The 12001-nt window shown below is 36.3% G+C and overlaps 1 protein-coding gene across 7 annotated transcripts in view; it reads left to right on the forward strand.

The window, feature by feature from the left end:
- The window catches only part of ATP13A3 (ATPase 13A3), a 91208-nt gene that overhangs the window by 62214 nt on the left and 16993 nt on the right, over positions 1–12001 (forward strand). For all 7 annotated transcript variants that reach the window (XM_045502558.1, XM_045502557.1, XM_045502556.1 and 4 more), the window contains 9 exons: positions 737–912; positions 1921–2043; positions 2127–2206; positions 3046–3088; positions 3174–3283; positions 3581–3677; positions 4597–4669; positions 6507–6684; positions 8274–8458. In XM_045502558.1, the coding sequence (XP_045358514.1) occupies positions 737–912; positions 1921–2043; positions 2127–2206; positions 3046–3088; positions 3174–3283; positions 3581–3677; positions 4597–4669; positions 6507–6684; positions 8274–8458 (1065 nt within the window). The remainder of the gene's footprint in view (positions 1–736; positions 913–1920; positions 2044–2126; positions 2207–3045; positions 3089–3173; positions 3284–3580; positions 3678–4596; positions 4670–6506; positions 6685–8273; positions 8459–12001) is intronic.

Raw genomic sequence — 12001 nt, forward strand, 5'->3', positions numbered from 1 at the left:
ATTCCTCCTTGAAAGCACTTTCCTCTTTCTCTGCTGTGACAAACTGTGGCTTTGGTTCCCAAGGGGGGGGGTCACTCTTGTCATAGGAGGATGCCCTTGGAAATAATGTGTGGAAATTGGGGGAAGAAGTAATATTGCCCTTCCGTTCTGGCAGCAGTGAACTTCTCATACCTTTGCTGGCTTTTCACATATGTTTATATTTTCTTCTCTTGAGCCTGTCCTTACAGGGCTTCTTTTCAGTTCTTGCCTTTTCACAACGGAGAGGTTCTCTTTATAGCTTGCATTCTTGTTACCTTCTTTATCTTTTTGCTTTTGTAATCCATTCTTTTTTTTTTTTTTTTTTTTCCCTGTGATCTTAGGCATTCTTGTACAGACTACCGGTCACTCTTGAGTTATTTCAACAAATAGTTTTTGAGCACCTGCTGTGTGTGTGACACGGTGCCAGGCATTGGTGGGTGCTACCAGTGCATGACAAAAAGATTCAGAATGTATCTGACTTTAAAAAGTGTGGGTAAGAGTGGTCTGTTTAGCATATGTGTGCTGGAGTTATTTGAGGCTTCCTTTGAAAAGTATGTTTTGATTTTTGGTATTTTGAAGCTCCAAGGGTAAGACTGTACAGGATCCTCATTTTGCCAAGCGTAGTCGGGGGTAATAGAGATTCTGGGTAAGTATTGTTGTCAAGTACATTTATGTTTCCATTTTAATTTTAACATATTGTCAATATCTTGAACATTAGGTGACAACATGTTGACTGCTGTCTCTGTGGCCAGAGACTGTGGAATGATACTACCTCAGGATAAAGTTATTATTGCTGAAGCATTACCTCCGAAGGATGGGAAAGTTGCCAAGATAAACTGGCATTATGCAGACACCCTAACACAGTGCAGTAATTCATCAGCCATTGACTCGGAGGTAATGTCAAGATGATTTTTTCCTTTTGAAGCTTGTTTGTTTGAATTTAGTCTGAAGAAATAAAAAGTGGTGCATTAAAGTACAACACAACAAAACATAAATGAAAACAGACACCTGGGCTGTCTCCTCAGAGATTGATTCATTAGGACTAGGTAAGACCCAGGTACCTCAAATTGTGGATATTTAGCCAAAGCTGAGAAGCACCATTTTAAAGTATAAGAATCCCAGGTATTTGTCCTATTTTTAAAGTAGCGATAAATGATACAAGTGGTCCATAATGTTTCATTCATGCATTATTTCAAACTGAAGCTGATATTTAGCCTTTGTTTATTTGTTTTAAATAAACATCACTGGATGATTACCTTAACATTGAGTTTCTTTTCACTTTCAAAAAATGTTAAACTTTGATTGTTTTATGTAAAATATCAAATGAAAGAATTTAGTTTTAGATCTTATTTATTTGTTTGTTTGTTTATTTATTTATTTATATGTTTATTTTTGAGAGAGACAGAAAGAGTGAGCCTGAGTTGGGGAGGGGCAGAGAGAGAGGGAGACACAGAATCAGAAGCAGGCTCCAGGCTCCAGGAGAGAGCCTGGAATGGGGCTTGAACTCACGAACTGTGAGATCATGACCTGAGCTGAAATCGGACACTTAACTGACTGAGCCATCCAAGCACCCCATAGATCAGATATATTTAAAATAGGATTGGGGCGCCTGGGTGGCTCAGTCGGTTGAGCATCTGACTTCGGCTCAGGTCATGATCTCACAGTTTGTGAGTTCAGGCCCTGCGTCGGGTTCTGTGCTGACAGCTCGGAGCCTGGAACCTGCTTCGGATTCTGTGTTTCCTTCTCCCTCTGCCCATCCCCCTCTTGTGCTCTGTCTCTCTCTGTCTCTCAAAAATAAATAAATAAATGTAAAAAAAAATTTTTTTTTTTTTTTAATTAAAAAATAGGATTGTATTACTCGGTTTGGCTGCCTAAATATTGTTTTGAATGTCTTGTACATAGGCTATTCCAATTAAATTGGTCCATAATAGCTTAGAGAATCTTCAAGTGACTCGTTACCATTTTGCAATGAATGGAAAATCATTTTCAGTGATATTGGAACATTTTCAAGACCTTGCTCCTAAGGTTAGTGACTTGGGTTTATGTATGTTTGTGTTCACAAGAATACATTGTGAATAGTATTTTAAATAAATTCATATTTTTTTCAGTTGATGTTGCATGGCACTGTTTTTGCTCGTATGGCACCTGATCAGAAGACACAATTAATAGAAGCATTGCAAAATGTAGAGTAAGTATTGGTGGTGTTTTATTTTTATGAATTGTAATTTCATTTTCAAACCCAGAAAAGTAACTGATATTTCATGTGTATAGAATTGTCACCTGCAAGATAGGTGATAACTCTAAGTGCCTCTTTACAAGAGGCTCATGTACTCATTTATTTAGCGAAAATAAATATCCACAATTCCTTTTCCAGGTAATATCTTTTAGATAGAGTTCATTTACTCAGCTTCTAGAAGTGACTTTATAGTTTCTGTAAATAATTATGTTTCCAGTTTTAAAGGGAGAAATCTTTACTGATAACCTTAAAAGTAGGTTACTAAAGACTGTACAGGCCCAAGACTTTTGTTCTAAAGATTAGGAAATTAAGATGCCAAATAATAAACTATTTGCCCAGCTTATGACAGAAATGGGACAATAACCCAGGTCATTTGACTTGCAAGCTGGTGCTGTTTACAAAGCAAAATGCCTGTGGTCAGTGTGGTAAAAAGATTCGTCAGTTTCAGTGGGGAGGTCTTGGTCTGTTAGCTGTTCATAATGTATTAGAAAATCCTTTTTTAAAAAAAAATTTTAGTGAAAAAATTTTTAATGTTTGTTTATTTTTGAGAGAAAGAGAGTGTGAGCATAGGAGGGGTAGAGAGAGAGGGAGACACAGAATCTGAAGCAGACTCCAGGCGCTGAGCTGTCAGCACAGAGCACGATGCAGGGCTCAAACTCATGAAGTGCGGATCATGACCTGAGCTGAAGTCAGACACTTAACTGACTGAGCCACCCCGGTGCCCCTGAAGAAATATTAAGTTAAATGTTGTTTATTTTAAAAAATTAATCGACATAATTTTTGTTTCTCAGTTACTTCGTCGGAATGTGCGGTGATGGGGCAAATGATTGTGGTGTAAGTATGGTTTTTGTGATTTATAATTCTCTCTACCCAAGTCCCATTCACAAAACTTAACTCCTTTTCTTCTTCAAACCATTAGGCTTTGAAGAGGGCACATGGAGGCATTTCGTTATCAGAGCTCGAGGCTTCAGTGGCATCTCCCTTTACCTCCAAAACTCCTAGTATTTCCTGTGTGCCAAACCTTATCAGGTAGCACAAATTGAAAATTTTCCCATTATCTCTTTGTGGCTTGCTCTAATAATGTAGAAAAAAATTATAGAAATGAGTATGAATTTGTTGTAATGGTGTATTAGTATATTCTATACCTTAGTTACCAACTGGTTGCTACTTTTCATCTCTTTCAGTTCTGCTTTGGTTTAATTCTTTTGGTAGAAAAGTGCTTTGTTGTAGCTGTTGAATGTTGCTATTCATCTGTCAAGATATAATTGTGATTTGGAAGAGGAATTCAAAATGCTTTTATTCACATGCCAACATTTGTTTTCATAGGGAAGGCCGTGCTGCTTTAATGACTTCTTTCTGTGTGTTTAAATTTATGGCTTTGTACAGCATTATACAGTACTTCAGTGTTACTCTGCTATATTCTGTGAGTACCAACATTGCTTATAGAGATGCTGCTTAGTGTTAAGGCATTTAAGCTAAAAAATTGAGTATGTATGCGTCTACTAATTATGAAACTTACATAACTAGCATCTGTAAGTTTTCCTTTGGTTTGTTATATTTTGAGTAGCAGATTGAAAATCTCATTGATCTAGAATAGCATTTTCTTTAAGGCTGACAACTGTGGCTAAAGCCTCGTGAATAAAAGATGATTGTATTCTTTTTTTGCCTTTAGCTCAGATTGGGCATCTTTCTTAGAACTCTTCAAAATGTCAAGCTGTGACATATTTCAGAATTGTAGTTAACCTTGCGATACATTTTTAGAAAAGGTCAGAATGAGAAAAGATGTTTCAGCAGTAGTTTGTAGGACTTTATGCACTTGGAGAAAAAGTGTAAACAGTGGTGTCCATAGGTAATCCACTGGATTTTATAATTGAAGTGAGATCACTTTAGAGTTTTCTCAAAATTAACATTAGTGACATGCCAGGGAGTCTTTGTGAAAATATCCTTTCTACCTTGTAGAAAGTATCAGGAGGGATGGTGTTAGATATTAAGGAAGCTTTGAGATACTAATTTTCAAGAATGTTGAATATTGTGAGTAAAAGCTTGTGTTTCCTTTTTGCCAAAAGGTTTAAGATTTATATTGAATGAATTTTTAGGAGATGCCTTTTATATTAATAAATTGAATGTTTGCAAACGTATGTTCTATGTCACTAATATCAAAGGCAAATGTGTTTTAATTTTTAAGCCAGTCCAAGTGTCATTTTAAAGTTGTCTTTATCGGGGTTGAGGGGGAGTGCATGGAGGGGGGCAACTGAAACCAAAGGAGGAAAATCTAAGGCCAGGGAAAATGGTATAAAAATAATTTCTGAAAACTAATTATGTTTTAAAAATCACTTCTGTAGATCTTAAGTAACCTGGGAGACTTCCAGTTTCTCTTCATTGATCTGGCAATCATTTTGGTAGTGGTATTTACAAGTGAGTATTTTGCTTTACTATTGATTTAAAAGCATATGAAATTCTGATGTAACTCATTAAACTTTGGTAAATTTATATCAATAATTATAACAGTGCATACTTCTTCAGATTCCCTGTAAATATGTTCTTTTACTACTCATTGTTTTCATTTGCCCTATTTTATTGTTCTCTGTCCATGAAATATTTGAAATATTTGAGAATAAGTTTCTGTTATCATGCCCCTTTGTCTCTGAATATTGTGTATATTGCCGTAAAACAAAGCCATTCTCTGACATAATTAAACATAGTTATGGGGCACCTGGGTGGTTCAGTCAGTTAAGTGTCCGATTTCGACTCAGGTCATGATCTCACAGTTTGTGGGTTCGAGCCCCGCATCAGGTTCCGTGCTGACAGCTCGGAGCCTAGAGCCTGCTTTGGATTCTGTGTCTCCCTCTCTGTCTGTTCCTTGCCTGCTCGTGCTCTGTCTCTCAAAAACTAAACATTAAAAAACAAAACAAACCATAGTTATAAAGATCAGGAAATTTAACACTCATACAATATTATCTAACCCACAGGCCATAATCAAGTGTTGTCATATATCCAAATAATATCTTTTCTACTTATTTTGTTCCCCTAGTTCTCTAGACCAGGATCTAACCCAGGCTCACAAATTTCATTATCTTTTCTCTTTGGTCTTTTTTTAATCCAGAATATTACATCAGCCCTTTTTTGGGCATCTTGATGTTGACATTTATGAAAGAAGAGAAACCAAATATATGGATGTCTGATGTGGTCTCTTTAGACTTGGGCTATGAATTCTTGGCAGGAACATGGCAGAAGTGATGTTGTATCCTCAGTACAGCATATGAGGAGACACAAGATGTTGGTTTATTCTGGTCTTTGTGATTATATAAAAATAAGTAATGATGTAATGGGATATGACCCATTTAGTCAAATGAATATTCACAAGTTCATATTGGAAATAAATAGGGAGAGAAGGGAAAGCTCTTCCTGAGAGTAAAATGCAAACTAATAAATATAGAAGGAATGATGGGCTTAGACCATGAAAAGACCCTGATCTGATTGATCTGTTAAAACAGCTAATTCTATCCTGTGCATTAGACCAGCATCTCTGGCCTCTACCCCTACGTGCCAGTAACACAGCCAACCAAGTTGTGGTAACCAAGAATATCTCCAGACATTGCCAGATGTTCTCAGGGGTCAAAAGCATGTTGATTGAGAACCACTGGATTAGATCGTCTTTAGTGGATACTAAAACTGGCGAGTGAAAGTTTAATGAGGAACAGGATTTTTACATAGTTTCAATATCTTTTTACAAATTACTTACCAATTATAAAGAGGAATGTTGTGGAGAAACTTGGGGGGCATCACCTTAATAGTGATCAAAGCCTTTTTTGGTTACGGTTATGTTTATGTAGCTTCCAACCTTTGTTAATGTCTTTTTAAGAGGAGAAAATATGTATTATTACTGTAGATTTGCAATTAAAGATTGAGAAATAAATAAATTTTTAGTTGAACATACAAGGATGGTGATTGATGTTATAGTTTATGTTTAGTATTCTTTCTACTTATACTAGTGTTTCTCTGAATTTCAGTGGGGTAATGTAAAAGTACTTACTCATGAAAAAAATAGTACACTTTTGAAAAAGCCATGAAAAAAATAGTACACTTTTGTTTACTCTTACAGATTACTTAAATCTGTATGACATCTGGATTGGGTTTTGGACAATTTTTATAGTAAAGATTTGTTAGAAATAAATTTAAGTTCCTAAATGAATCTGAGTTTTATAGCAACTAATTTAGATAAAAACTCCTCCTGTTTTTCTTCTCAATATAGTGAGTTTAAATCCTGCCTGGAAGGAACTTGTGGCACAAAGACCACCCTCAGGTCTTATATCTGGGGCCCTTCTCTTCTCCGTTTTGTCTCAGATCATCATCTGCATTGGATTTCAATCTTTGGGGTTTTTTTGGGTCAAGCAGCAATCTTGGTATGAAGTATGGCATCCACAGTCAGAGTAAGTTGGTCAATCCATTTAAAAAATGTGTGTAAGATATGTGTAACATGTATGCATGTAAAAATAAGTTTTAAAATTTATATAACAGTTCACAGGCAGCTTGATTAAATAGTTAAATTATTTGGCTTATATTTGATTATAAATATTATGGTAACTCCTTTTATCTGTAGAAAGATGGTCAGGCAAGGTCCTCATGGTCACTACCAAGATGAGGATATTGGACCAGTTTCTTAATTTGCTACTGAGCTTTGCTTTCCTTACCTGTAAAGTGAGAAAGTTGAAATTAATCACTAGAGTCTTTCCTAAACCCAGAATGTTTGTGTGTCGAACTTTTCTACCCTAAGTTTAGGAAATAGCATTTTAAAACAAACAATAGAAAAAAAACTCGTAAAAAAAGTGCCAAGTGCTTCTCTTACTTATAAGGTAGAGTGTTTTGTCAGTGACAAATTATGATAACATTATTTTAATTAATCAAACATGTAAGCCATTCACTAAGGTAATTTTGTAGAATTAAATTTTTAGATGCAAACATTTATTTATAGTTTGCTTGTAATGAAAGGAGATTGTCTTTAAAAGTTTCAGGAAACTTGGGGCGCCTGGGTGGCTCAGTCGGTATAGTGTCCAACTTCGGCTCAGGTCATGATCTCGCGGTTTGTGAGTTCAAGTCCCACGTCGGGCTTTGTGCTGACAGCTCGGAGCCTGGAGCCTGCTTCAGATTCTCTGTCTCCCCCACTCTCTGCTCCTCCCATGCTCATGCTCTGTCTCTGTCTCTCAATAATAAATGTTAAAAAAAAATTTTTTTTTAAAGTTTCAGGAAACTTTAAGAAATTTAACATTACTGTTTGCTTATATGTACATATGGACACTGCACATAAAAAGAAATAGATGGAATTGTTCCGGAGTATCTTTCCAGAGTTCATTTGTAGCAGATTAACATTTTGTTACTAGTTGCCTGTGCTTATGTAGTTAGTGTTTTAGTAATGGGTATTACCTGTGTTTGTCCTGCCCATCTGGGAGTAGAGCTCAAAGAGCACCATACATCGGTGAGAATATTGAGGGTCGTCTAGGTGCCAGGTGCTTTCCTAGGCATTGACAGAGTCATCCCTCATTCCTTAACAGTAACCCTGTGATGGCACAGGTGGTATCCACACTTATAGGTCAGGAAATGGGCTGAGAAATAAAGTAATATTTCCTCGATTAAGCCAAAAAATTGGTAGAGCTAAGGTCAGACCTAAGGTCTGTTAACCTCTACTGTGTTAAAATTACTCTCAAAGTTTGATTTTTTTAAAAATTTTACCCCAGTATAATCCACATACAGTGTTATATTAGTATCATCCTTAAATTTAAACAATGAGTGGGGCTTATTTATTATGACGTTTCTTCTAGTTTTTTAAACTGATTGGAATGTGACTAAAGAGAAGAGACACAACGCTGGTGTTGCCTGTTCCATATATTTTACCTTGATGTTGTTGGATCTCTTCCTATAAGCACCACCTTATTTCTGTTTATGTTGTGATAGTGATTGAGGACAGTGAACTTTTGGGAAGTGAGTATTGTGTTTAGTATTGTAAACATTTTTTGTGTTCTAGTGCTTGTAATACGAGAAGCCTGTATGGGAATTCTTCATACTTGGACAATGAAACCAAACCTGATACACATAATATACAAAATTATGAAAATACCACAGTGTTTTTTATCTCCAGTTTTCAGTACCTCATAGTGGCAATTGCCTTTTCAAAAGGAAAACCCTTCAGGCAACCTTGCTACAAGAATTGTAAGTTTGGCATTTGTTGTGATTTCTTTTATCCTGCTTCCTTTCTTTAAAAATAACGTAAGAAGAGTAGAGTTGAAACTGTTCTTTCAATGTGAAATAGGTCTTCATGAATAGAATGAACCTAGTGATTTAGATGTTTACTGTCTTGTTTTGTTCTCATGGGAGCTGCCAGTCTAAAGTTTAAAATTGAAGCCACCCTGTTCTAAACATTCCTGGTTTTCACATCCTATTGCTTCTGGCTCCAGCTTTTATTTTTACAGCATGTTGCAGACAGAGTTAGAATTAGAAGCAGGAACAGAGGATCTTCAGTTGGAACAGTGGGTATTGCTCTCTGCTGCTGGGCGGTCTGCACAGTGCCAACTGTCTTCCTGTCATTTTTGATACTGGTGCAGACAGCGTTCACCTGCAGTTCTTTCTTTCTGTCACCTCTGCATCCACTGCCGAAAGGGCCAGTAGAAGGGAGTCTTGTGCTGGTGTCAAACTTGTCTACCTATGGCAGTAGGAGATAGCATTTCGATTAATCAAAATTGGAGCTTATAGGGAAAAACATCAATTGCCAATTTTTTTAAAATTTGAGAATATACTAATATCTGGGACAACTTAATTTTTTTCATATAAAACTTCAGATATTTGCAATATTATAGAATGAATAGTAGTTATTTTTGTTGTAGATGTAAAGAAATGCTGGTGTTCTACTTGGCAAACTGGTCACAGATTTCGGTAAATTATACCTGTCACGTCAGTTTACAGCGCATTTTCACATTATTTTATTCTTCTACCCTATGTGGTTTGTAGGTCAAGTTTTATTGCTTCATACATTTGGACAGGTTAAGATGATTCAAGTATCAATATTGTCATCTGTTTTTACTTTTTTTTTTTTTTTTTCACAAAAACTGATATTATCTAATAAGTAGAAAGTATATTACTGAGACAATATTGGAAGCATGCTCTGGGACAAAAAGCCTTCCATAGAAGGTCAATCACTTCTTCTAAGAGGACTTTGTAACTAAAGTTAGCTTTAGTTGAGGTGAACTTATGAAAGTTGATGTATGTGTTTTAGTTTTAGTTCCATATTTTTAAATTTCAAGGAAATATTTAGCATGCCCAAGGTTAGCTGAAACATCTGTCAGAGAATAATGCCTCCCCCCCTTTTTTTAATTAAGAAAACTGGTGTTCAGACTGTTTGGTAAGCAAGACAGCTGTGTCAGGAAAGTTAATTTTAGAGGTCTGAGAAAATCTACCATATCCATGCTTCTCCAATTAAAAAAAAGATTGTTTTGGGGAGCCTGGGTGGCTCAGTCGGTTAAGCGTCCGACTTCGGCTCAGGTCGTGATCTCGCGGTCCGTGAGTTCAAGCCCCGCGTCAGGCTCTGTGCTGACAGCTCAGAGCCTGGAGCCTGTTTCAGATTCTGTGTCTCCCTGTCTCTGACCCTCCCCATTCATGCTCTGTCTCTCTCTGTCTCAAAAATAAATAAACGTTAAAAAAAAAAAAAAAAAAAAGATGTTTTCCTATTTTAAATGCATCTTTTGTGTTATTTGGAAAACTTCAAAAAACTTAAAGGCTTTGTATTCCCATGTAATTTTGTATTAAGGTATTTTATATTCCAATTTAATTTCAAATTCACTTGAATAAAAAGTAATCCCAATTGTTGATCACTGGCCTATTTTTATTAGAACATGATTAAAAATTGTGGTTTGGCAGAAATATAGCCACAAAACTTTTGTCCTTAATATAAGCAGTTTGTGCATGTCTGTCAGTGGATAAACAGAAGTGCATGCTATCTTAAAACATGCCTGCTAGAAAATAAAATAGGAACACTAAAGTCAACATATACATATTTTACTAATTTTCACATCTTGTCTGCCTGTCATTGGAGTCTCCTAATCTTGGAGTTACTGATGGATAAAGAAAGAAAAGTAGAAAATAAGAAGTGACAGAAATAAAGTCTAACTTTATAAAGGAATATACAATATAAAGTATAAATATAGTTGAAATGAATGGAGAAAAGGTTAAGGCTTTACTAGAGTTGACATTAGCTTTTCATTTTTTACTGTAGAATAGACAGTTAACAGTTCTTTGCCAGGACTTGCTAGTTGCTGTTCTCTGTATCTAAATAGTAAAACGTATGAAACCTGTCTTGAGATTACTGTTTTTAAAAATTAATATCTGTCTTAGGCATTTAAGGCAGTCTCTTCAGAGTTGGTTTTTTTTTTTTTTTTTTTTTTTTTTTGTCTCTTCTACTGGTTGGATTCTAAATAAAACCAAATTTCAGTCTGTGGTGACCCATTTTCAACTTTAGCTTAGCCCACTTATATTTTCTCCTTTGACCATGCTATCATTTCGAGGGCCATGATGATACAGACTTAATTCTTACACTCTCATTTAACTAGATGTGATTTCTTGGGATTTGGCTTCAGTTTTTGCTCCAGTTTCTTGACTTGACCCCTATAACTCCTGCTTGTGACATCCTAGTCCTTTCTCAGTCTGTGAAGACATCACTACTGAACTGCCAGGATCTCTCTTCCTCAGGGTATATGCATTTTTTCCTGTTCATCTGCCAGGCCTGAATTGGTTGGAGCAGATACCTAGAGGCCCTGCAGGATAAGCTGGCCTTTCAAAGATAAGAAACTGAGTAAGGAAGGGCGAGGGGGTGGGGGGAGAGAAGGGAGAATTAGGAATAAAAAGACTTGAGATTTGTGGTTATGGGTCAGAAGATCCCAGTTCATATATATTTTTTTTTTTTTAATTTTTTTTTTTTTCAACGTTTATTTATTTTTGGGACAGAGAGAGACAGAGCATGAACGGGGGAGGGGCAGAGAGAGAGGGAGACACAGAATCGGAAGCAGGCTCCAGGCTCCGAGCCATCAGCCCAGAGCCCGACGCGGGGCTCGAACTCACGGACCGCGAGATCGTGACCTGGTTGAAGTCGGACGCCCAACCGACTGCGCCACCCAGGCGCCCCCTCCAGTTCATATTTTTTGAGGAAGGAACAGCTAGAGAAGTATATATCAGAGTATATATACAGAGTATATATACATATATATATATATATATATATATATATATATATATATATCAGTATATAAAGTATATATATCAGTATATAAACAAGTTTGTAGGCTTATTTATCCTATGTAAGGGTTTATTTTTGAGTCACATACCAAGGGGAGTATAAAAGAAATCCTTCTGGTGCTTGATTTTGTTGCCACATTCCATCAAAATGGTCTGGTATCATCAACAACAAATCTGTGATGCCCTAAGCTGGGACATATTTAATAACTTTAATTTACTTATTGCTTTGCCTTTTAAGGACTAAGTCTGCTCTTTCCTATGGTATCCTCATCATGTTAGTTAAAATACCTTGACTCCAAAGGACTTGTTCCCTGTTCACACAGCTTTGTGGTAGAATCTAAATCTTTAACTTATGGAACATTGTTCCCTGATCTCCAGTTACCACCAACACAGAATTTGTTTTGATTGCTGTCTTCTGGTGAAGAGCATTACTTGTACTTCAGTAGCAATGCCAGCAGAGTCCAGGAGCAG

The sequence above is a fragment of the Leopardus geoffroyi genome, chromosome C2 (genome assembly GCF_018350155.1).
Source record: "Leopardus geoffroyi isolate Oge1 chromosome C2, O.geoffroyi_Oge1_pat1.0, whole genome shotgun sequence".
Taxonomy (NCBI): Eukaryota; Metazoa; Chordata; class Mammalia; order Carnivora; family Felidae; genus Leopardus; species Leopardus geoffroyi.